This window comes from Phalacrocorax carbo, chromosome 1 (assembly GCF_963921805.1).
Source record: "Phalacrocorax carbo chromosome 1, bPhaCar2.1, whole genome shotgun sequence".
In the NCBI taxonomy this organism is placed as follows: domain Eukaryota; kingdom Metazoa; phylum Chordata; class Aves; order Suliformes; family Phalacrocoracidae; genus Phalacrocorax; species Phalacrocorax carbo.
The window spans coordinates 25,097,043-25,123,694 of NC_087513.1; the positions used below are offsets into that span (position 1 = coordinate 25,097,043).

The following is a 26,652-nucleotide window of genomic DNA, read 5'->3' on the forward strand; positions in this document are numbered from 1 at the left end:
CAGAGCTGTGACACAGAACTCTGCATTTCGCCTCTAAAATGGTGTGAAGTGAGCGTAGTCTCAGTTTTCCTGTAGCGCGCTGAAACACTTGCAATGGTAGTCTCAGAAATCACACATCAAAACACCAGGAAATTCAGTTTCGTATGGTTTTAATTCTGCTGTGTCTTGATTTCCACTCGGCAGCCTCAGGAACCGCAGACCTTGCAGGGGAGGATGACACTGTTGGGCTGACAACAGCGTGCAGGGCCGTGCTGCCGCGCAGCTGGGACGCGATGGTCTGTGGAGCGAGGGTTGCCAACACCCCAACGCGCCAGCTGTTCCTCACATCCCGGGAACGGGGCTGGGCATTAGCACAATTCCTGCTACCGTCCTGTATAAACTGAAAGGAAAAAGGGCTCTTTTTTTTTTTTTTTTTTTTTTCATGAACGCCACGATGAGCTAGTAAGAGTTCGCCTTCGCCCTCCGTGGACGGCAGCACAGGGTGGGGTGCCAGCGCCTGGGGTGCCGCGGCAGGGTCACCGCCTTGAGGCGGTGGCGGAGGCAGCAAGCACGTTCACCGGTGCCGCCGTCCTGCCGTTAACCGCCGCGGGGTAAAAGGGAGCCGGGGAGGCCTCTCTGCCTCTCCTTTCACGCCGCTTCCGTTTCTGCGCCCTTTTTGGCCTTGCCCGTCCCTGGGTCGGCAGGCGCGGAGCAGCGACCCGGCGCCGGAGGCGGGGGCGCGGCGCGCAGGCGCAGTGCGCTGCCCGCCCTGGTCGCTATCGCTACCGCCACGCGCCGCCGGGCCGGAGCCGCCCGGGCGGGAGGCCCTGCGGGGAGAGGGGCCCCCCGAGGGCTGCCGGCCCCGGCGGGTGGTGCCGGGGGTGCGGGGTGGGGGGTCACCCCTCGCCTGACTCCTGCCGGCGGCCTCCTCCCAGGTGCCCGCGGGGTTTTGCTACGAATATGGGATTTGGGCGCTTCCAGCCCAAATCAGTTGAGTGGCAGCCCGAACAACCTTCGCAGTGCGGTGTCTCTGGGTAACACTGCTCTGCTCTGTAAAGCCTTGTTATATATGTGTATAGCTATATAGATATATATAAAGAATTATGCCGACTACCTCTTGGCAATGCTATTGAGTATTCTGTTTGTTAAACACTAGTGAGAAGATGTCAAGCGTTTGCTGGAAGCAAACACCTTGTGCTATTCTAAATAGGCTATTTTGGAATGGATAGAGGAAAAAGCCTTTCAGGATATGAAGTGACCCATATATTTGGTACTAGAAATGTGCTAGTATGCTTTTTTAAATAGATACTGTGATTATTCTTGCAGAAAGGTTAAAAACACGCAACCGATACTTTAGGAAATGGAAGATTCATCGGGTGGTTGCTCTGAAGTTGTTATGGTGGAAAGGTCAGGTGCAGAGCAGCCATCTGCATCCTCTGGAAGAAGAGCAGCCGGAGAGGCCAAGAGCGGGGACCCAGCGGAGAAGCCTCTGCGCTCAGAAGCTACAGGCGCTGTACAGTCAGAGGAGGGCTGCGAGCAGCAGGCTTCCCTGGAGCAGTCAGCTCTGAAGGAACAGGAGCAGTCGAGTTTGGCGCAGTGGGAATTACCCAGCAAAGGACTAGGCAATCAAGAAGCGATCAGAAATAACGAGCAAGATGTATTTGAGCCAGATGCCCTGTTCAGCGCATCATCGGAGAGCACATGTCCCGTTACCAATGAGAAATATTCTACTTTAGTTGAATTAAGAAATTCAGAAAGGGAAGAACAAACATCTCAAAACTCAGTACTACCAGAGAATGCAGCAAGTGGGACAGTAACAGGTAAAAAATTTATTAAGGCTTTCTAAAGAGATTTTCTTCAACTTGATTATGGCTTCTTGCTCCTCCCACACCCTCATTCTGTTCATGTTTGCTGGTTTTTGGTCTTGAAGTGACTTTTTAAATTCTAATATAAAGCATGCTTGAAAAGGTGAAGAATGTATTCTGTATCTCAAGTTCCAGTAGCAATTTATAGACTAACTTGGCATTTTATAGAGTGGTCTTCGTTTCCAGAAACATGCGTGAGAATGTGTATGTGTTTTGTACATGCATTTGAAAAACAACAGTGCGTAATTCACACACGTACGTGGGCTACCCACAGTTTAGACTAGACAGTAGCAGTCACCTTACTATTTTACGTGTCTCAGATTCTCCTGTAACTTACCTGCCACCCTTCTGTTATCCATGCCTTTCTCCTGCAGTCCTTGAAACACTCCGTCATTTCCTGTGCTTGTTCCTCTCCATTCTGGGTGTCCTGTGTTACCTTCTCTTCCCAGTTCAGTGCCCTGTTTTCACAGGTCTTCAGAGCGAAAGGTAACGCGTCCCGTTCAGCAGGCGAGCACAGGGAGAGACCCTTCGGAGTATGGAGCTGCTGACTGCCTTCCTCTTGGCAGGGCTGCATTCAGATGCTCTTGTTCTGAGTAGCTGGCGATTGCTTCCTAGGAAGGGCACGGCACCAAAGCCAGACTCTTATCTCTAAATCAAAAAGAAGTTATTTCTGGAGCTTCAAATTAAGTAGATCTGGTTCAGAATGTAGTCTTTGAATAAACACCAGCTCAAGTGTTGTGTGACAAGACGACAGTGATTCAGTCATTGTGTACTTAGATCAGGTCTAAATTGGAGCAGGTTTAGGTAAGATTTTTCAATAAAAATTCACTGTATAAATGGCTAACTTTGATTTAAAATTTTGCGTTTGCAAATAAAACACTTCTTGTAACTTTTTAAAAATTGTAGTATGAATTTTATGTGGTTACAGTATTATGTTGGATGTCTTTAGAAAGTGTGTGATTAAATACTGTTTCAGCTTTCAAGCAGAGTGTCTTCCCACCTGAAAAAAAACCTATGATTGTTCTGTGTTTCAATAAGATAAATTCAGGGTAAACTTCAGTTATTTTATTTATTTTATTTTAAGAAACATATTAGGAATTAATTTTGGGTTTATTTTTAGGAAGTATGATTGAGGATTGTGAAGCTTTTAGGAGGACTAGAACTAACTTTGATGAAACTATCCAGTCTGAGAAGCTATGTCTTGATCAGGAACATTTTCCTGGGAAAGCAGTTCAACAGGATTATCACATGCCTGATGTCATAACTGTCAGAGTACAAACAGGTAATTGCTGTTTATAAATGTGTATCAATAAATATACATGCTCTAATCTCAATCTGTTACTAAAAGAAACAATATTTCTATCTTGGAACTTCCATTTCAACAGATTCTGATTCATTCCAAGATGTAGTTGTAAAAATTGAAAGACCTACCTATCATAAACCGTTTCTGGGTGGATTTAAGAACAGGATAACGGGAGTGGAATTTCATAATGCAGGATCACAAACGATACCCAAAAAACGACCTGTCAAAGGAATTCAATTATTTTGTAGGGAAACACAGGTAATGGCTTTGTAGTGTCTTTTTAGAATGTTGGTTTTGCCAAACAGAATACAATGTTGACACAATTATTTCCAGTAGGAGTGAGGATGTATATCAGAAGTAAGAGTGCAATTGAAAGTATTTAGTGGATAAATATCATTAGTCTTGTGATTTTTGTTACAAGTAGCTAATTTTGCCACTTACTGTAATGAGAGAAAAAAACCCTCTGTATATTTTATCTGACATGCATTTTTTCCCCAGACGGTTTTTGAAAAAAATAAGCCACAACAAACAAAAAATACAACATCAACACAGATGACTAAAATTGGCCTGTATGTGTCAAACATGACTGACAAACTAGTAAGTCCTGGAAGGTATCTTACAGCGGAAGAATACCATAGACGTAGGCTTGAAGCAGTAAGTTCTCATCTATCTGAAATTCTATCTGTAAAGCAAAGTATTACAAAGGTTATATGAATATTTAATGAGTGTTCAGAGAGTGAATTTAACAGCGAACTGCAAAATGTCTGCTTAATCTTCACCTTTTGTAATCTTTCAGATGTGGGGAAGCATGTGACTGCTCGTTTACAATATTAGTGCTTTTAATGACATCCGACACCTTGTGGTTTCTTAAGGCCGACGTGCAGTGGGCCTGTGGAGTTTTTTGGTGCGCTTAGTCGCCTCGTGCAGGCGATTCTGAGGACAGATTGTGTATAGTCATTGTGCAGAGGATGCCATTTAGGCACTCCAAGTTGCTATTTGAAAGCCCCGTATTCAGTGACTGCACACCTAACTTAAGTACACCCAACATCACGTTAGGTGGGGCACTGCTTTGTAAATGGTCTGCTTAGTAATTTAATTGCTTAAAATAGGCAGTCTTAATCTAACTAAATGGAGAAACATTTGGTTCCCCACGTGTCCAGGTAGGATAATTGTATTGACATGGTTGGCAAGATGCTTCCAAATCTTCTGGGTAGAAGTTTTCTGTAGAACCTCTTATTTGGTCAGCATCGGCTGGTGGAAGTAAGTCTCTTGTAGCAGTGGAACCCAAATAGGTAGTTGTTTCCTCAGGACTGCTGGTATGTTTTACTCTGATCATTGCTGCCACTTACTGAAGTCTGTAATGTATCTGTAGGTAATCTATAACGCACAGTAGAGAGACATGAGCTTGGTGTTGGTTCAAGTTGATGGATTTGCACAGCGCAGTGTAGTTCCATATTGAAATACTAGCTGAAGACCTATCCAAGGGAAACGTTAGGTTAAGATATCTCTAGAGACAGTATAACTGTATTAGTGTGGTATTGACCTGGTTAAATTGCTTGTGGTGCAAGTACTACCTCAGCTGGCAGATGCTCAGGCTTGTGCATTGTGCCTCCTTAGCTTAGTAGAGACATTTCCCCAGTCTTTATTGGCCAAAGCTTTGGAAGGTAGATTTTTAAATTTTCTTTTTTAAGTTCTGTCATAGGAGCATTGGTAATTTCAATTCCATTATTTGTTTACAAACAGAGTGCATTTGATTTTTGTGTGTGTGTGTGTACACGTTGATTTTTGTATTCAGGAATTTAACAGAAATTTTGCAAATGTGTGTCTAACTTCTGAAGCTAGACACGATATAAATGAATAGTAAAATGAGGACCTCTACCCACAAAGCTGAAGAGAAAAGAATAAAAACAATACATGGCAAAAGCTCTTTTTTAAGGAGCGATTTGAAAACGAAAAATAGATTTTGTAATTGCAGTTTATACTTTAACTTGATTGTTTAAACATCGTTTCTCCACTGTACTTGCTGATTAAACTCCTGCAGTTACCTACATAAGTAAGCACACTAGTGTTTAGACTAACAGTACATGAGTGTTTTTGTAACATTTAAATTAGTTGGAGTACAAGACAAATCTTAGAAAATGTGGTTAAGTAGCTAGAAGAAATAACAGTTAAAAAAAAAAAAAGCCATATAGTTTTAAATTCACGATTCTTTGGTATTGTATCATAAACAGGTAATAGTATTGCAGACGTATTTCCGTCGTTGGCATGCTATAAATGTTGTACAAAATCTGAGGGAAGAAAAGAGGTTAAGGCTGGCATGGGAGGCACAGGAAGAGTTACGGAGAAAAAAAGAGAAAGAAGAAAAACTGAGGAGGGAGCATGAACGAAGACTGAACCCTAAAACAAAAGAAGACTTTGAGCTACTGTACCATGCTTTAGAATGTAAGTTGTGGTTTTTTTTTTCTTAAAGAGGTACTTTTAAATCAGCAAAAGAGTACTGTTTGTTTAAAACAATCTCTTATGATTTTGACATTTCTGTAGATACTTCCTTGATTTTTTTGACAGAGTGGAATTTCTTTAATTTTTAAAGAACTATTTGACATTTGTATATTTCTAGAAGCAGAAAAGGCCTTGACTCTGTGTAAGCACTGCTCAGCAATAACTAAAACATCCCCATGTTATCAACTTTGTTTTCATCACAAATCCAAAACATAGCCCCATACTAGCTACTATGAAGAAAATGAACTCTATCCCAACTGAAATGAGCACACCTTTTTAGGAAGTAATCAGATGGAAGAATGATGCTATTTGGCAGGGCTTGGGTTTTTTGTTTTGTTTTGTTTTAATTAATCTCTGATATTAAGGTCAGCTAGAGAAACAGGAACTGTTTTTTTGGATCAGAGTTACTTTAATCATCTTAATCTACATTTAGGATGCTGAAAATAATACAATGAAGAAATTACTCTTAGGATCCATAATTCATCATTTAATATAGACTTTTTTTTTTTATAACGGATTATATTTTTTCTCAGAGTTTTACAACATATGACTGAGGTTATTCTTGTTGTCCTACTTCTCCTGTTTTTTCTCCTTTTTAGTTTATTCCATGTTTCACAAAACAATTGCCAAAATTTAAAAAATCTGTTAGGAGTCCTACAGGGCATCCTGAAAGACTTACTTTTCCTGTTGGAGTGGATGGTGTCTAATATGGGCAAGCACCTCTAAACTTTCCTGGAAAAATAAGGTGAATACTGCAGAAAATTGACATAACCTACAGGAGAATAATGTTGCAAATGTAACAAAAAACCTAGAGTATGTCCTTTTGGAAAAATAAAACCAATAGAAAGTGGTGGACCTCTACCAGCTTATAATGGAACTGCAAGAGTTCTTTTTAAAATGTCTCCGTTTAAGCAAGATGCTTGCATTGTGACTTGCAACAACTCTTATATTATCTAAGGTTGTATAGCTCTTTGGCAGTTTGGACATTACTATCTGTGCAGCAGAACTGGCCTAATGGACTACCTGCTTCATTACAAAGCCACCTGACCTATCTTAAACCATCCCAGCTATTTCCTCCATGGTAAACTTGGCATAAATTTGGTGGCGTGTGTTATTTGTAGAGGTTAGGATCATGATTCAGGAATTCCCAAGTTATACGCTAATCTTTTAACACTGTCATACTTTTTGTGGCATTGAACAAATCTTTTTGTCTGAATGTATAAATGACTTCCAAATATTACTGTTTGTGACAAACTGGTCTTAAACGTCAGAATTTTGGGAATGGTATCTCGATGAGACATGTGGTTTGTTAGGGGTTGTTTCCCCTGCCCCCCTTTTCTGTCATAGTCAGCTTTTCACTTCACAAGGATCAAGCCTTTTTGATTACCTAATCAGACACACCTTTAAAAGCCAAGGTGCTCAAATAATCATTTTTTAACTCTCCACTTAAGGCCAGTGCTACTGTTTGATATCTGATTTCCTGCAATATTTTCTTTAAAAAACTGCTTCCGATCTAATGTGCTACCACAAGTATCATCCACTTTTTTTTTAAAGTGCTTATTTGCAGTAGAAACAACAAAGCTGAGTAGAAGTTGTGAATGAGTGCTGATATTTCCAGTATTTTTAGATTTAAAATTTATTCAGAAAATAGTAATATATTAATGAAATTAATAAATTAATAGCTAATTTAAATTTTAGTATTATATTAATATACAATATATTATTTTGTATAAAATATAACTATTTTCTTTAAATATAAATATATTAATATATTATACAATATATAAAATATACAATACATAAAGTATATATCAAATGTATAATAAATAATAAACATATTAATTTATATTTTGTATAAATAAGTATATTAATAAAGTTAATATTAAGCAAAATTTTTTGGGCTTAATTTAATGTAATTGGATTCACAAATAACAACACTTTCAGCTTTGCATGTTTGGGAATTTAATATCTAGGCACCCTGAAAAGCATGTGCCACTTCAAAACTGGAGGATCAGAACAAAATCCAGTATTTGAAATGTCTTTCTAACATTTTGTTAAAAATAACAGCCTGGTATCAATCTTTTCGGTCTGTTTTTGTTTACTGGCGTTGACTAGCTGCTTCTCTACGTGGAGACTTGCAGTCATGCTCTTTATTTTAATAGAGCTTAGTGGTTCTAGGAAGTGTTTTTTTTCTACCTGCATCTGAAACTACTTTTACATTCTTATAGTGTCAACAGTCTACACAAGCTAAATCATTGTGACAGTAATAGAATGAGACTATTGGCCTCTAGAGACCTGTGAAGGTTATTGCTGCTGATCACAACAGGGGGATACTATTACAGGGTCAGCCAGTACAAGCAATCCCTGTCGGTACAGAAACTTGCCTGTTGACTGTATGGTGCAAATGAGATGTAGCTATATATTCAGTGTGTCTGCATACAGAGACGTTGGTTATTTACTTGAAAAGCATGAACTACTTCATTTTATAAAAGCTGGAAGAATAATAATTATAATAAGTAAAATCTCTGTCTGTATAACATATAATCTAAGAGGAATGTTTTTAGCTTGATTGCATGTGTATGGTGAATCAGGAGGTGAGTATTGATGATAACTGGCAGCTTCATTTCTGTAAGTACGAAATTGCTTACTGTATTTATTAGCTCTTCCTTTGAAGTTGCTGCCCCCTTCAGGCATATAAAGCTTCATGTAAATGAATTCTACAGAGTGCTTTTGTTTGCTGAAATGGCTGTATTTAAAAATATATCTTTTGGTACTTGGAACTTGTCAAACAGCTGTCATATTAATACCAAAGCTTGGAGAGCCTTAAGGAAATTAATTGAAATATTTCAAAATGGAAAACATAAGGTATTGTAGATAAGAAAGCCACAGGCAGAAAATAAACCTTCCTCCTTTCTCTCCTCCCGCCTCTAATCTTACCTGATACAGGATGTTACAGGTTTTTTCAGTAAGTATACAACACTTATTGGATTGTTTTCTTATGTTGGCTTTTGCTTTTGCATAACTGTTCTGGAACAATAACAACACTTTGAGATATTATTCAGGAATGTTGAAGTTTTGGATCTTGTAAAATTCCCAGCAAAACTCAAGATGTATTTGAAATGGAAAGGACTCCTCAGCAAAGCCAAGAATTGTTAAAAGGAACGCAAAGGATTCCTTATTGTTCAGTAAACACAATTTGATTTTACTGACAGATATCTGTAAGGGCATTAGTCTGTGTATCAGCACTTAAAGTCAGAAATGGGTACTACCAAATAAACCATGACAGACACATATGTATAGTTCTGAATGTTTCTGTCATTAAGCAGTCTAATTTGTAAGTGCAGCAGGTACCTGTGGTTTGGAGATTTGACCCTAGGAGTCAGAAGGCCAGATTCGTATACAGCACGTATGTATTCACGTGTTGCTGTCATTATTATCCTGTGTTTTGCATGCCACTTCCATTTGAAGGGTTCTGTTGTAGAAGAGGAAAGGGAGAGTAAAGCAATGGCTGTCTGATTATTAATGCACATCCGTCTGCCTTAGATGGCAAAAGATGATACCACTCAAACATTCAGTGTAAGACCTGGAGTGCTAAATGTTACTGTCAGTCAAGTTTTATCTCAGTTTTGGAGGACTTCAAGCTTCTTTAGATTTTACTTACTTATGCAAGGAGAAGCAGTAAGATTCTCAGCCCTGAGCACTAGTGGTACCACAGTAAGATGCTGTCCGTAGTCTGTTGAGAGGATCTCCGTGGTATCTTTTCTTGTGACTTTGATGAGCAATTGTTTAAAAAGTTCCTATTGCTCATACCTTTTGGAGATATTTGAGTCTCAAACAGTTATTTTAGATGCAAAATTGTGAAGAAATAATTTCATCACGTGTTTCCACAGGAGCTAAATTCTTTTTCTCACATAGAGCTTCTTTTTCTCCTAACCCATCTTCGAGTTTGAAGTACAAATTGGCAGTTTGGAATTGGTGTACAAACACATGTTCTCACAGAACATCTGTATAATTTACATTCATTTCTGGGCCATTTTGCATGTATTGAAAATATGCATAACAATCAACTCCCTAATATAGAAACTGGCTTTTAATGAATATTGAAAATTAATTATGTTATTTCTTAAATGCAAAAATAGAACTTTCACTGGAAAACATCTTGTAAAAGATACCCAAAATATTTGTATCTGTAGTATGGAGGCAGGAGGAGACTGAGCGGATTAATAGAACTCTTACTGGAGCTGAAAGAAAGGCAGCGTTTTGTGGACTTGTGGAACAAGAGGCACAGCTGATTGCTTCCATTGGGAGACACAAGCTAAATGCAGATGAGGAGAATCAACAAAAAGCAATACTGCACTTTCTCGATAAGGTCAGTGATGTAATTTTAGGCTCAACATAAAGAATAACAAAGTACAAGAACAGAAAAGGCTTCTGCAAACTGCCTGCCAGAAGTAACTTTTGTAGCTTTCACAGTGAATCATGTGAATGCTAATGTTACAAATGTCCCTATTATCTAGTTGTTCATGTCGGTACGATTCAGTAAATTTCTTTTCCAAGCTGAGAATTTCTTAGCTCTGTGACTGATTGAAGAACTAACAGTGCATCATTAAGACTGTTAACTACTTGTGTCTACAGTAAATCTCAGGGGTGTGTATATAATAAAATCGCACTGAGTGGATGAATTTTGTATAATGTAACTACTCTGCCTAAAGAACATGATTCTGATGGCATGGTTAGCAGCACTAAAGCTTCAAATTCAAACAATTCAGAATGGTTAATTTGAGGTTATAAAGCATCAGGATATTGTGTACGTACTGTTCTATATTCTGTACTGTGCACATTACAGTGATGTAAGAATTCATGCATGAAGCTATGCTCTTTCCTAATCTGTTTTTGAAACTTTAAAAATCTGCCTATTAGCTTCTCTTTCCAAAATACTCAGTTTCACTAATCAAAACTAATGACTAAGATTTTCCCTCTGGTATGTTCTGTTCACTGTTCTCTAGTGAAAAGTTTGCTACTGCATTTAAACTTAAATGCAAATGTTTAAGCAAATATTTGTAAAATTAAACTTTAACCCTGCAGAATGTTATCTTTCGGGAACTAGATTTGTCATTTATTTCCCCATTGAGCGCAGGCCTCTGGTCATCATGTGTCTGTCTTCAAAGAAAATATTTATTCGGTTTTCATGTACAGGATAGAAACCCAGAAGAGCTTTGACTGAATCTTATATCATATTGAACTCAGTTACTAATCACTAGTTTCAGTTGCATTAGAGCTTTACCTTGAGATTCTATTCTTGTATAATCTTGGGCATGAAATTTAACACAAGATTTTTTCAGGCTTTCGTCTATAAAACAAAGATGAGAATTCATTCATACACAGAGATGATTCAGAATGGCATTAGATCCAATGGCACCTTAGTGTAAAATACACATAAAAGTCCTTTTTAGGTAGATGTGCCAGCAATCCCATCCCCTCAGAAAAAAGAAATCGTTTATTTGGTGGCTGTTTTTATATTATGTGACATAATTATGAAAAGAAATATTGCAACAGAAATATTTTTATTATTTTTTTTAATTTTGACTATTTAGTGCTCAAAAGTAAAAATGGCAGTTTTATCCAAAAGAGATTTTTTTCATCCTTTTTATTACTGATGCATGGGACCTGGACTGTAAAAAGCGATCTGATAAAACCTCTCATCTTTCTTCATTATGAGCAAATTACTTATCGGAGACGGTGGAACTGTTACCAGGTTTATTGCTGTGATGTGATTGTATTCTCTGTTACTGCTTTCAAGAGTGCAAAAAACCAGAAAACGAAGTATTTAGGAATGATATCAAAACCTTGAGTCATTTCTATGTTGAATGTTTGCTTCCTCTATTTACAATCTGATCTGTTGTCTTCCCAGAAGAAGCAGCCTGGAACAGTCAAAGCAAATATGTTTCTCTCATAACTAAGTCTCTACCTTTATTTTTCCTTTGAGGACTGCTTTCCAATGTGCTACCCTATGTAGATTACTTCCAGTATATGTTCTCACAAGTTGTACAGTTTTCTTACATCTAGGAATCAGAAGCAAAATGTTCTTCAGTACCAGAATTCTTAATGACAATTGTTGTTTGCAGATTCAGGAGACGGATGAGACTCAAGAGATGCTCTCTCTTTCCAAACAGTGGGCATGTTTCTGAAGCATTTACTACTAATCTATTTCTTCATATTTTAACTTTATTAATTATCTTTTTCATTAAAGGAACTGTTTTCTTTTTAATTGAAAATCTAGTGAGCTTCTGAACTGTTTTGAGTGTTGTTCTAAACTGTTGACATAGATAACCTAACTCATAGGAAAAGAAAGTAACGTTTTCTGCCTTTCTTACATAATAAAATGAATTAAAAAAAAATTTGGAAATCTCAAAATTAATGGATGGTTTGTTATGTCTGTAACAGTGCAATTTAAACACTTTGTGACATTGTTGCAGTGCTAGATTATAGATTATTCAGTTATTTCTTGAACTTTGAGCCGATAATGTTAATCTGGACACTTGCCAGTTAAAGTTGAAATAACACCCTTCACATCTGAAGACTGCAAGCATTTCCTTTTGCTGCAGTAGCCAATGTGATATGAAGCTTGCTTCTCCATGGAAACCTTCGTTCCCTTCTTTGCTGCTTTAAGCATGTACATCCTCATGCACATGTGCTTTTACAGTGGGTGCTACTGGTTGTAGCACTACGCACTATGTTCTAGGGTGTTCTTTTCTGTGCTGAGCGCATTCTTCAGCATTTGTATTTTGAAGAGGAAGTACTTGATTAAGCTTTTATACAGCAATCATATTTTCTTAAAAAAAAAAAGTAATTATTAACTGTTCCTCATTTTATACCTTTCATGCTTTGTGGTATTTCGGCACCCTTCCTATGGATTTTTTTTATTGTTTTTTTTTTTACTTTTCTTACCGTTTTCTCTCTGTGCCTGCGGTGGTGTGTTTCTCTCCTGAGGTACTTTTTTTCTGCTTTCACGCATTGGCAGCAGAGTGCAGTTATAATCGTCTTGCTCTCTGAAGTAACAGAGATAACAGGATTATTGTAAATTCCACAGCACTGCCAGCAGACTAAAAGGCAAGAAAAAGCTGGCAAAAAATCTCAAAGTTTTAGTTCTCTCGCATCAGTCTTGAATACATGAAAATGGTCCCGAAATCAGAGAGCTTGTGATTCTGAAATACTGAAAATCTTCATGTTGATGAGACCTCTGTATTTGTTTTTTCAGTAAAAAGCTGCATAATTCCTTATTTTAAATTTTTTTTTATTTTATATAATACCCAGTTATGATGAGGTAGTAAGAAGAATTACTGAAGTTACAGATACGATATCTTGCTTTGAATAATTTAGACGTTATCATAATATAGTTGGTCAGTGTTAAGGGTCATTTGCAGAGTAGAATACCAAGACTGCTAGCTCATATATGGGTTGTTGCAAATTTATCAGAACAACCTAGTTTTAATAACCATTTCCTAGGGTGAACTCTGCCTACTGTCTCTCCCTAGCATAAGCAGGTGAACGTTCTTTCTTATAATAAGTGATTTCGTAGAAGAGGATCAAATGAAGGTACTGTGGAAACCGGTGATTTTTGCCAGTCTACCATACAAAGGAGTTACAGCGTGATAATAGCCTCTAAGTTGGGCGTGGGTTTTTGTGGTTTGCTTGGGGTTTGGGTGTGTTTTGGTTTTTTTTTTAGGATTTCTAGTATGGTACAAAACCAGTGAAACAAAGTCGTGAAGTTACAGTAGAATTCTCCCTCTTTATGACAGAGAGAAAATTGCCTCTTTCTAGTTTTGCAGAAGTTCAAAGATTTCATTAAGGAATTAAGAGTTTTACTTTTTACTAATGTCTGTTTTTCTATTGCATTTCTTAATCGGCTCTGAATTGTGACCTCTGATTAACAATACCTCCTTTAATTAGAGTTCTACTCCAATTGATAATGTAATTAAATGTCAGTTATTCAGTGTTAAATCCTTTTCTAAATTATTTTGTCTTTCTGTTGCTTACCTAACTTTATAATTTATTTAAAAGTGGGGAAAGCTCTGTTTTGATTGTCGTGGTGACTAATCATATCTGTTGTAACTATGTAATATTCTTGGTGCTTTTATGACTTATCACCATAGCAAGCCTGAATATTTGGTCAAAACAATGATTACGTCAATGCTGGGGTTGTATCCAGAAAACTACTAGGCACGTGAATGCTGCATGAAGCGTTGCTGTAGTTGACTTGCACTGAGACTGCAAAGTGGCATTCATAAGCGTTTGTGAACGCTCAAATTCCAAATACAGTGAAAGAGAATAATTAGTATGCAGAATGAGGTTTCAAATGGCTGTCAGTTAAGGAAAGGGAGTGGTAATGATGGGGAGGGAGTTTTGAATACTATCTTTCTACTGGATTTAGATACGTACCTCCCTACGCAACAGTGTGGTTTGCAACCAAAACCAGTCCTCTTTCAAGAGGAGAATAGCTGGACCTTTCAAACTGAGTGGGGCAGCTGACACCATGTAACTTCTCACTGTCTAAAGAAGTTAAGGATGTGGAAAGAGACAATTGAAGTAGCAGGCATATGGTATGTGGTTAAGTTAGCAAACATGGAGCTAGGTGAAACATCCGATAAGCTGTAAACTTAGGTTTAACAAAGGCTGTGCCTTCTATCCATCTATAGCTAGCATAAATAGAACAGTTCCCTGGAGGTATTTTGTACTGCAGTAGACTGAAGCATTAAATTTGCAATCTTTACACAGTCAACTGTCCCATTGATTTTTACTGATAGTTTAGAGGAATTCATGACTGCAAGATGAAATACAGAGCAAATGTGTTCTAACACTACTGTAAGTAAATTAATTTTAAAGAAGTAGAAGCATATCCCTGTAGGAGAATATTATTCACTTTTAATATACTGTAAGTCAAAATTTTAATGACCTGCAACTTTAAACAAAGCATGCAATTGAATACGTGCTGGAAATACTTGGTGGAAAAGGTACTGTATAAATATCGATAATAGAATTAGCCTTTTGTGTTAGGCATCAGTGTTAAGTCCCTGTTTGCTCTGGTGAAATTTGATGTAACATAATGCACTTATTCAGCTGTTGATCAGGTTATAATAGCTAAGGGTTATACAAATTGTTTCTGAAGTGTGCACAACCTAAGAGATGGAAAGCGTATGATGGAAAAATCACTGAAATGGATACAGAGCACACGCTCCGTGCCAGAGAACTATTTGAAATCTACCGCAGCATTAGCATGAATGACATCCCAAAAGATGAGAGAATAGATGTGCTGTTAACACTCAGACGTACGGTGAAGGTATGTTTTATTTTCCTATTTATGTTTACCTTGAAGCTGTACTTCCCAAAGATACAGTGACTTAATTATGTTGACACATAAGCAATGCTTCTTCTGGCAAACAGGTGCCAGGATGATCAGCTGGCAGCAGGAGAAAGCCTAGTGTACCACCTGGCGCACGAGTGGAATTTACATTCCAGATACACTCTAAATTCATATTTCACTTTGTGATGTGCACATTTTTCTTCAAGTTGTGTTTGAATTTTAACCCCTTGGTTTTAAACTTTTTTGTATATTAATACATAATACAGTTTTAGTACAAAGTTTAGCTTAATATTTATATCAGCTTGATGAAAACCATGGCAGAGATGTAAGTGGCTATTACTATCTTTTTTCTTAGTTCTTTGAAATGTAGGTCTAAAGCCATATTTCTCTGTTGGTTTGGGTTACCAAAACTGGCAAATATTGATTTCCCCACCACCCCGCACTGCTGCCAGTGTTCCCTGTGAATTAGAAGCTGGCTGCTTTCTTTTAGTCTTTTGTATTTGTTTCTTTACTCATTTATTTATTAATTTACAAAAACAATAATATGGGTTTCAAGGTACTTTCAGGATGATATTGTTGACTTCAAACTAGAATAGAGTGCTGCTTCATGGTCTTAGTAGTAGTACTAGAATTTGATCTAAAGCCAAAATAGCACTGGGGGCGTTGCTGGTCTATGAACTCCTGCCCATCTTAATACAAGCCAATATTGCTGTAGTCAACAAATTCTAGATTTTCTGTAAATTAGCACTCTATTTTAGGTGAGAAAACATTGAACTCATTCACCTCTGATATCTCTCTGGAGAATCTCCTGCTAAACATTTGAAATATTGAAGTGACTAATTTCCAAGTGTACTCATGAAGTCCCCCATGGCTTTTGTGCGTCGGGCTTTGTTGTTTGTGGGTTGGTGGTTTGTTGATTTTTTTTTTTTTGTGATGTTTTTGTTTGTTTTAAACCATCTACTGTGTATATACGTTACATCTCCTATCACATAGCCAAAGGAAGCTTCTTAGGGAGATATTTCTTGGGGCTTTTGGACACTGAAAGCTTTGTATGTGTTCTGTGCCTCTGCTTAGCATTTTTTAACGCCTCCAGGTTTACAGTTCCTCACAGCCTCTTAAAGCAGGATCTGTAAGCATTCTCCGTTTTTTAGTTCTTTACATGAGTTTTCTTGGAGTCTGTTTTCCTAAGACACTAAGGGTTCTTAGATGAATGTGTTCTTATGTGAACATGCAGAGGTATGAAACGATGATTGGCAAAAAATCTGTAGTTTGCCTTTTGTATCTGCGTTAGAATTTGTTTGTTTGCTTCCTTGTGGAGTTTGCTTCCCTTTTTCTTTGTGTTTTTCTTTCAGGAACATGAATGTAAATTAACATGGGAAATAGTGGAATTAATTGACAGGGAAGTTGATCTTATGTCAAGAGAGGTGAAAGAATGCAACTTAGAAGGACTGAGGAAAAGAATTTGTACATTATTTCTTCAGTATATTAAAACTCCAAAGTTTAACCCTGAAGTTGCTAGGATACTTAAGGTATTATTCCTATTTTGCAGTCTGACATGGTGGCCATCAAACTAAGGATGGTGGAGAACGGAAATGGAGAACAACAAAAGCTTTTTATATTTTAGATTTTGCTGTAGAATTACTGGAGCAGTTCCTCAAGAAGTAAAATATAGCAAGTACACAGGCTTCACACAATTAGGCTTATATAGTCATATATGAAGCATGGGGCATAGACATACATGGGTATAAGAAGCTGACAAATGGCTGGTAGCACTGAGAGAGCACAGGAACACTATGTATGAAATAAAAAAATCTGAGAATTGTAAATGGTAGGTCTTATGGGGTGGAAACAGTAAACTGTAATAGCAAATGGGCAACCAATAGAAAGAGCGATTATCTTTTCCCCACTGGACAAGAGACAGCATCCTTTGTGTCCAGAAAGGAAGAATATTGCCATTGTTAAAAGTGATGTCTAAAGAGCTTGCACCTAAGTAAGAGGTGTTACAAGCTTCTGTTGGACAGCCAGTTGCCACTTCTTGAGAAGCAGGTATACCTATGAAGTGGAGATAGTGATAGACACCTCTCAAGCTGTTTGATTGTTTTTCTTTTCTGACTACAGATTACGGTTAAAAATACAATTCACTATCATATGTTGCTGCTTTGGGCAGCAGCAAGTATTCTGCATCTATCAGAAGAGGATTCTTCTTACAGTGGTTGGTGGTGTCTCAGGAGTAGAGAATCTGTCAGTAAATGTTAGTGGGATTTAGAACCAACCAGCAGTTATTTTACACTAGGTATATGAAAGGGTTACCCAGATGGGTCATAGCAGAGACTGGACATGGGAGATCTTTGGCTTCTGTAGCTTTTGGTTAACTGTACCTTGAGTTGAAGGCTGAACTGGCCTATATTTGTATTTGAATCTTGTAACCTTCTGTAGACCATAAAAGAGATGGCAGTTCATCAGTAGACAGTCAAGACGACCAAATCCTCATGGTACTTTCAAAAAAAGGCAGATGACCACAATAGGTAGCTGCACTATCAGACTACTCAAACTACCCAATTACAGACTCGAGTCCTCTTCACAGACTACATTAAATTCTTTCCAGAACCCATAAAGCAATATGAGGGTGAGGAGATCATTAGCAAGATTATTTTATTATCTTCCCATATATTGTTTTTGGGTGTGTGGCTCTGATGATTTTATATTCTTATGCCAAAATATTAATATGCCCATAGTCTTAGGGTTTTATCTTTGACAAAAAGGGCAGATTCTATATGAAAAGTTAAATACAGAAGAATTAGTTTCTCTTTTCTCTGTGTTGTCATCTTTCCAGAGTGGCTGACAATCTGTATACATAAAAGTGCCAGCAAGGCCACTGGAGCATAATGTCTAGCATCTCCATATAGCTTAAAAATTAATTGACCGATTTGTATAACTGATTTTAACAAGTACATTAAGAAGATCGTATGGCTTATGGTATTCTATTAAAAGAAAAAAAACCCAAACAAAACAAGAAACCCCAAACCCTACCAGGTATTTCAAAATAAATATTACTGGCTTTCACATATTACAATACTTGCATGTGTATTTGTAAAATATATTCCAATAGAGTTAGGGTGGCACACAATAATACAAAGATACTTTGCGGTAAATTAACTTTTTTTTAATCTTTTAGGTTCCACCAGATCCCTTAAAGCTTTATAAAAATGTTAACTTCTGTATTAGCTGTGAGAATGACTTACCATCTACTGAGTTTCCTGTTCCTGCTAATTCCCGCACCATTGGCAGATGTCGCTTGTGTTGCAAACTTGATAATGAGGCTCAGCGACGAGAAGCATTTTTGAAGTACAGACTTATACTAGAAAATCTGAGAAAGTCTGAAGCTGATTATCAAGATGATGCTAAAATTGTTTTCGTAGTTCAGGTACTGTCTGAAAGAGCATTGCTAATAATGGAAACTGGTGGCTTTGACTATAATTTTTCCTTTTTATTGTGTATGTTGTTGACAGGTGGAGAAATACGCTAAAAGCTACAAAAAATTCCTGTAATATGGGATGTTCCATACTGTAATGAAGAAGCACTTAAGCTTTTGAAGTATAGCTGCACTTTCAAAAGTGGTTACAAGCTATACATTTGAAAGAAGGTAGAAGTCTAGCTGAGAGGTCAAAGAGTCAGATGATCAAAATTCTTCTGGTTTTGCTATGGCCATCCTGTTGGATACTGGCATCATCCATAAAGCAACAATCATGTTTTTGTGACTATAATATTGTTCAAGACGTAATTCTAGTAAAATTTTTTAAGCCCCATTATTTGTACTGCTTTAGTAACACAATTGTTCTCTGTTCTCAGAAGGAAAAAAAAATAAGGAAGCTGAGGTTTTGACATTCCTGTTCTATGTCAGCAGAATATCTGAAAGTTGTACTGTGCTTTGCATTTATTAGGAGGGGATTCACTAAATATTTTAATTTTCTAATTTTTTACCATAATCTGTAATCATCTGTAATCTTTTACAGTATTACTATGTAGCTAATTTTTCTTAATAATCATTACTGGAATAACTCAGTTCAAAGAACGTCTTGCCTCTCTGCAGCAAATTCTCTCGTTTAGTTGTTATTACTTATTCTGTCAACAAAAGAACTTGACATCCACTATCCACTGGGAAAGTTTTAAATCTGAGGTAATGACAAGGTGTTATTTATTGAAATTATTGAACAGCTGAAATTTTTCTGAACTTTCTGAAATTTAGTAATAAAACCCTCTACAGCATCAACATTCATAGAACAGTTTTTGAACTGTATTTTCAGTATGTCTGAAAAGTTGTTTGTCTGTGTCTAACTTGGTTTATTTTAATATGTAACCATCCTCCAAAATCTTTTGGACCTCTCTCACATCACATCATTTGTCATGTCTGGTGGCACGGAAACGTGACTGCTTCTTAACTGCTGACACCGAGAGTTCTCACTTGCAGTTCCGTTTGTGGTCGTACCACTGCAACATCTCTAGCGACTGTGTCATTTTCATCCAAATTAACTTCAAGTTCTTCTCTTTAGAGTTGTAAATATCTGAACAACAGAGGTTTTTATCTCATATCACTAATTTCCTTGTTCTTTTCCTAACACATCCTTAAATTATTAATTTTTTTCTGTGCTACTTGTGTTTCTTCCCAACAACCACCCATCCCCTTTTATCCAGAAGACAGCTCTAAGGCATCTAGAATTACTTGAGCATGACTAGAAGTCTTTTGTAGCAGCTATGACAGCTTCATTCATTGCACAGTGCAGTACCATTACTGACTCTGATTGTATTGTCTGTGGATAGATGCAAGACTTTTGTGAGAAGATAAAAGGTGTTTCTTCAGCTCTCTTGCATACTGATTCTAACTGAGTTTGTTATATAGGTTATATAGGTTGACCACCTATATGAGTTCTGCTAAGGTTTAAAAGGCAAAAAGCAGTTGGTGAGAGTTACAGTAGCTCCACTAAATTCTGCTTACTGTAACTAAAGACCTTTTTGGTATCAAAATGAACTAGTTCAGCAAATGTGTCAAGTCCTGAGGCTGCCTTTTATTCTTTCAGAAGGTTTAACTATACCGTGCTCCTTAGGATCAATGGTTTATACTCTGGTTTTGATATTTCGTGGTGAAGATCATCGTAATGGGAATGTTGTATTCATTTGAAGTTAAAAATACCCTGAAGTCCTTTATCGGTTTGCTGCCTACCCTCTTTACCCCATCTCAGCTGCTGAGCCATCAATGATAGTTGCTTCCAACCTGTCAGATGACAGTGCTGAAGGCCATTTCTGTGTCTTGTGAGCACAGAACAAATTATTAGGGGGGTGGAAGGGAAACATCATTTGAAATGAATGAAATGTAAAATTTCACAGCAAAATCCATGCCTACCTTTAGAAAGTGCAGAAGCTGCCTCTGAAATCAAACTCTTCCCCATAATCTGAGAAGTTTTAACACAGAACAAGCTTTTGCCTATTTTTCAGGCAGAAAAAAAAATTGTAATCCAGGAAAAAGGAGGAGTCAAATTAGGAATCTGTTTTACATGAACCCTTATGTGCCTCAGTATAGATTTTTGCAAGATCTGGTTAACTTTTGGGATGTGTACCTTAGCACACAAATAGTGGTACTAGCTAATATGTCTGCTTGCAAATTTCTGTCTTCTAAGAAGAAGATGCAGAAGTTACTTGAAATTTTATGAAAAGGGAGGAAATACTGAAAACGGAAGCCAATTAGTGAAGCATAATAAGGGAGGCCCTGTAGGACCAGATTTAAGACCAGGTGTAGGAGCAGTCTGGTGTTCCTGAAATCAGTAGCACAGATTTATTACCAGTGGAGGTTCTAAGCCCAGCTTTTATCTTCTATTTTCCCTGGCAAGAATTTACATGGGTTCTGCATTTTGGAAGCAAGATGGATGTGAATACATACCTTTCACTAAAGCGCTGTGTTGGTATAGTTCTATTCATTCTTTTTCAAGAATTTAATGTTACATGTAAGTATCATTATTTAATTAAGATTTCTTTTTAGAGGAATGAGTCTTCTTCAGATGGCTAGTTTGTAGGAAAACCTATTTAAGTGTCTGTTGTTTATAGACTCCTGTGGATAAAAATCTTGTAAAACTTTTCCATGACTAATACAGAGAGGAATTAATAGAGGCTGACAGAAAAACGTGCCAAAGTTCAGTAGTAACTGCTGTCCCCCTTTTTTTTGTTCAAGAGGCTGTTTTTATCAAGATTTAGTAGTGATTTCAGATGGCTAGTATTAAATTAAATTGAGATTGATGTAAATTGACCTTAGACATAGGTTAGAAGTACATTTAAAGGCCTTTCTGTACTAGAAAACCTTTACAAACAGACCTGTTGTTTTCTGTTAATATTGTAGCATAGCTGATCTTATAATCTCATTTGGTAAAATGAACAAGAGTATCATGGTCACAATAAACTCTTCATAGGCCAACAGCCGAGTAAGGGGAAGAAAGCAAAGCAGGCAGTGATTTGGGGTCTGTCACAGGTGGGAGTTTTTCTTGTCCTAATTCCCCACATTTTTCAGGCCAGATTATTCTGTTTATATGTAAACTTTAAATAATTTAGTAGTGTAATAACTCTTTTATTGCATAATATTAATTTGAAGTCATCTCAGAAATGGCAAAGATGGATTATTGTTATTAACTAAAAAGATCTGAACAGGCTTAAGCATGCTACATGAGAAAAACCATGAGATTTAAGAACCTTTATATGAGCAGTTAAGCAATCAGGATGTCAATGGAAGACATGAATTGCCATTGGCAGAAACACTCAAAGTAAGAATGTAATATTTTAGAGATGATAGAAGAAAAATGCAGTTGTTAATTTTGTTGTGGAATGAAACATGCTTCTTCCTTCTTAACCCTGTTTTCCATTTCAGCGTCAAGATCTGCAGTACATGATCGAGAGCATATGGGGCTGCCAGTCAGCTCTCAGTGCCTGCAGTGACCTCTATGATTTGGTTATGGTCAGATGGGATAAGCAGCGTGAGTGGTCTCCATGGAACACTATTCTCCTCACTAAAGATGAGGCAGACGCACATCTTAGGCTGTGTAACCTTCAGGAGGTAAAATTAGATGGGCTTAATTTTTCACAATATTTATATTATGTTTTAATAAGGTCCTATGACTAATGATATTTGGCCAAATTTAGTCCTTACACTCATCCATGTTTAAATTGATCCATTGTGACTATTTGAATGATTGTATCTGTACTATTAAATAAAACAGGCACTAGTCCAGAGGACAGCTGGAGTAGTACAGCTCATATCAATGTACCTGAACTCTGTCTTGCCCCAATTCTCCCTCCTGAAATGCAAGAAGCTAAGTGGCCTCATTGATGCTGCCTACTGAGAACAGTGCCATGCCCATGCTCTTCCCTCAGCTGAGCTCAGACGAGAGCTGGCCTGGATGAAAAACATAGTGAGGACTAACCATAAATACCATGACAATTGTGTGTCTGTGTTCTTGCACGTGCTCTGGCCTCATTGGTTTCTGGCCTTATAAATTTCTCACCAAATAACAGAATGGCTCTTTTTTTAGAACTTAACCATTTGTCGTAATTTGTTTCAGTTTACTTTCTTACATAGATGGCATTTAGGTACCCCTAGCAATGTAATCTTATAGTTTGTAATTAAGCAATAAAAACATAATTGCTGTTCTGGATTGAAAAAAATCTAATAATTTGTTAAAAAAGTCATTGAAACTGTTTTTTCACACCACTCCCTCCAAATTCCATATCTAAACATGGTAGTCTGGTCAATGTCTCACTCCACTGGACATCATACGGTTCAGTATTTAGTTTTCCGGGGCATGAAAGAATCCTGGGGGTTGTGTTTGTCCTGCAATTAGTAATGGATTATTAAGCCTTTCACCTCCAGGTTATTGATTCATCTAAGGAGTGATCTGAGGTCATTGTTGTATAGTAACTGTTCAGGGTATTCTTAATTCGATTTCAGACACAATACGTGTGCATCACAAATGCAGCTTCAGCTGTTACTCATGGCCCTTCTTGTTGGAAGTCTTGAGGGTATGTGATAACTGACTGGGCAAATGAATTGCTCTCTCAATGGAAGGTCTGCTATGGGGACGAAATATATTAGTCGGGGTATTCTAAAAGTAAAAGGAATTCTGCCATCCGTGATATGTTTTGTGTGTGTGCCCAACTTGTGTCTTCAAGCAGACACATGTTTATGTGAGCATTAGCTTTAGAAGGTAAAATCAATTTCAAGCTGGAAATGCCTTTATTGACTCCTCTGTCTCACTTTCGGTCAACAAGGCTGTTCGGGCTGTCTGAATCTAGCAATGCTTCTCTGCATCCATAAATTTATGTTACTAGCATTACGGCAGGGAAAGATTCTGGTTATGCACTTACCTGGTTTAACTTCATAAGTGGATGCCGTAGTCAGAGAGATGCCATTAACTTGATTAGGTCCAGAGCTTCAGTGGAAGTGGGAGTTGGGTCAGAAGAGCAACAGGTAAGGTATGCAAGCCTATGTAAAAATAGTAAGGTATTTTCACTTAGCTCTTGCTACAAAAATGGAAGTGGGCCAGCTATAGTGAGGAGTCGCCTTTCTTCGCTGGTAATGGCCAAAGTTTTATTTAAAAAAAAAAAGAGTGTGAAATAAGGAAAATGAGGTGAAGTTAGAATGTTGTAAGTTGAATCATTGTTCATGATTCACTGAAACAGAAAAAGGCCTCTCAGGCACTTTCTTTAATAGCAATTATTCATAACGATGACTATAGTGATAACAAAGGGTTTTTTCAACTAGATATTCTGGTTATTTATTACATCATCTGAACTACTAATCACCAGAAATTTAGAAAAATGTCACCGCTGAATGCAAAAGCTGACTGAAATGCTGCAAAATGCTTGCTGGCATGATTATTTGTAAGTAATTACTCCTATTCTTATCAAGGAAATTTCCCATAGTCATCGCCTTGCAAATGCTGATATTTAAGCATTGCCTTTTTTAGTTTTCAAAGGTAAGTACAAATGTTCTTACCTGAAAGAGATGAATAAGTTTTATTTTAAACAGTTAAAAAAATGCCAGAACTTTTTCTGTTTTTATAAGGTGACACAGGTGTGGTTAGTGATTTTCACTATTGGGCCATAACGTAGCAGCATAGAACTACAAAATATTTCAATATGTATCACATACGAATATATTATCTGGCTTAGTTTATTAAAGGGTCACTATTTATACTGTCTGAAATATGAAGCAACATGTAGATTGCTAGATATTGTAATTGTATTTAATGGGATTTGAATTTTTTTTCCTTTCAGGCTTATGAACCGGCATTTATTCACAGAATAAAATATAAGCATATCCGGGCAAAAAACTACTTTGCTCAGATTCCAGCGATGGCGTCATTTTTGCATAGGAGTGACAATCAGGCTAATGCAAATGCATTTTTAATAGCTACGCCTATTCCTACTGGTACAAAAACATAAGTCTTAGGCAAAGTTAATTCAGGTAACTTTAACTTCATTGATTAATACAATTTCCTTGGTTTTAAAGAAATGTGTTTTTCCATTAATACCTTAATTGTATTACGCATATCAAAATAAACTTCTGAAAAAAAAAAAATTTGATCTTGACCAGTCAATGTAACTGCATTTCATGTTTTGTAACCTCATTATTTAAACAGAAAAATGTTGATGAGCTTTATAAATTCTAATTTTTAGAGCAATGACTGTCCTGTGGTGGGTTGACCCTGGCTGGGTGCCAGGTGCCCACCAAAGCTGCTCCATCACTCCCCTCCTCAGCTGGACAGGGGAGAGGAAATATAACGAAAGGCTCGCGGGTCGAGATAAGGACAGGGGGAGATCACTCGCCAATTACTGTCATGGGCAAAACAGGCTCAGCTGGGGGAAATTTATTTCTTACCTATCAAATCAGAGTAGGATAATGAGAATTAAAAATAAATCTAAAAACACCTTCCCTCACCCTTCCCTTCTTCCTGGCTTCAGCTTCACTCCCAATTTCTCTACCTCCTCCCCCCGAGCAGCACGGGGGAACAGGGAATGGGGGTTTTGGTCAGTTCACACGTCTCTTCTGCCGCTCCTTCCTCCTCAGGGGGAGGACTCCTCACACTCTTCCCCTGCTCCAGTACGGGGTCCCTCCCACGGGAGGCAGACCTCCGTGAACTTCAACGTGAGTCCTTCCCACGGGCTGCAGTTCTTCACAAACTGCTCCAGCGTGGGTCCCTTCCCTGGGGTCACAAGTCCTGCCAGCGAACCTGCTCCAGCGTGGGCTCCCCTCTCTCCACAGGTTCACAGGTCCTGCCAGGTGCCTGCTCCAGCACGGGCTTCCCAGGGGCTCACAGCCTTCTACGGGCATCCACCTGCTCCGGCGTGGGATCCTCCATGGGCTGCAGGTGGATATCTGCTCCACCATTAACCTCCATGGGCTGCAGGGGACAGCCTGCCTCACCATGGTCTTCACCACGGACTGCAGGGGAATCTCTGCTCCAGTGGCTGGAGCACCTCGTCCCCCTCTTCAGTCACTGACCTTGGTGGCTGCAGGGTTGTTTCACATACTCTCACTTTTCTCTCCTGGCTGCAGTTGCCATTGTGCAGGTTGGGGTTTTATTTCCCTCGTTAAATATGTTATGCCAGAGGGGCTACCACCGTCACTGATGGGCTGGACCTTGTCCAGCGGTGGGTCCATCTCGGAGCCAGCTGGCATTGGGTCTGTCGGACATGGGGGAAGCTTCTAGCAGCTTCTCACAGAAGCCACCCCTGTAGCCCCCCAGCTACTGAAACCTTGCCATGGAAACCCGATACACTTTCTCTGTATGCCTGTGTTGCCGGGAACATTCTGTCTATAGTGTAATATTCCTGTTGGGGGAATTTAGCTAATTCTTTGCCACCTTTTAATTACAAAAATATTACTATAAACACATGTATTAGATTTATTTCTCATCTTAAGTATATAAAGCAGAATATCCCTCAATCCCTAAATTCCATCAGAACAACAGAATTGATGTGTCCTTCCAAATATAGCTGTTTTGTCTTGTAATCGTTTGTGCAAAAGAATAACTTTACTTTTTATAGCTCATCTTGATGGTCATAATCAAACTGCCAGCATGTAATTATTGTATCCAAGATCTTGAAATTATTGTAAATCAGACTTATAATTTGAAATACACAATGCAGACTGTTTGGAACATGTTTATTTTTTTAGGATTTTGTGCTATTTGAAGTAAAAGCTCTCCTCGTACACTTATTTAGCTATGCTTATGTTTTATTATAGTTACAGAGAAAAATATGGTATGGTGTATGTTCAATAAAGTCCTTCAGAAGGTTGCAAAGTTCTGCTTTAAAACTCTGTTCTAGACGTAGTTTTGACCCAAGATAAAGCCATTTGCTCTGACAAATAAAACTGTCTAGGAAAATGCAGTAGCATTTACAGACAGAAATAAGTATATATTTAGCAGGAAACAGTTGGAAACAGGATTGACTCCCCCAACAGAATGTGAACTGTGGAGCTAGTACCCAACTGCCCAGTGCATCCTAACATCAGTGGAAGCCTTTCTATTGATTTTACCATTAATTTCAAGCTTTGGATTTTTAGTGCAGTACTGAACCAACTGTAGAATTGCTCTTGGGGAGAT

At 37.9% G+C, this 26,652-nt stretch overlaps 1 protein-coding gene across 2 annotated transcripts; it reads left to right on the top strand.

The window, feature by feature from the left end:
• The first annotated feature begins 748 nt into the window (after positions 1-748).
• Positions 749-26,320, top strand: IQUB (IQ motif and ubiquitin domain containing). 2 transcript variants are annotated; one of them, XM_064446308.1, is made up of 12 exons: positions 749-1,799; positions 2,965-3,126; positions 3,230-3,405; positions 3,646-3,801; positions 5,379-5,589; positions 9,840-10,015; positions 14,813-14,983; positions 16,360-16,536; positions 18,183-18,431; positions 21,915-22,100; positions 24,320-24,509; positions 25,308-26,320. In XM_064446308.1, exons 1-11 carry the CDS (start codon positions 1,340-1,342, stop codon positions 24,485-24,487), a joined length of 2,292 nt encoding a protein of 763 aa, XP_064302378.1. In that variant the 5' UTR covers positions 749-1,339; the 3' UTR covers positions 24,488-24,509; positions 25,308-26,320. The 2 variants fall into 2 exon arrangements, with proteins under 2 accessions (XP_064302378.1, XP_064302372.1); XM_064446302.1 differs by lacking the exon at positions 25,308-26,320 and having other exon boundaries at positions 749-914; positions 1,306-1,799; positions 24,320-24,623.
• Positions 26,321-26,652: the final 332 nt, after the last annotated feature.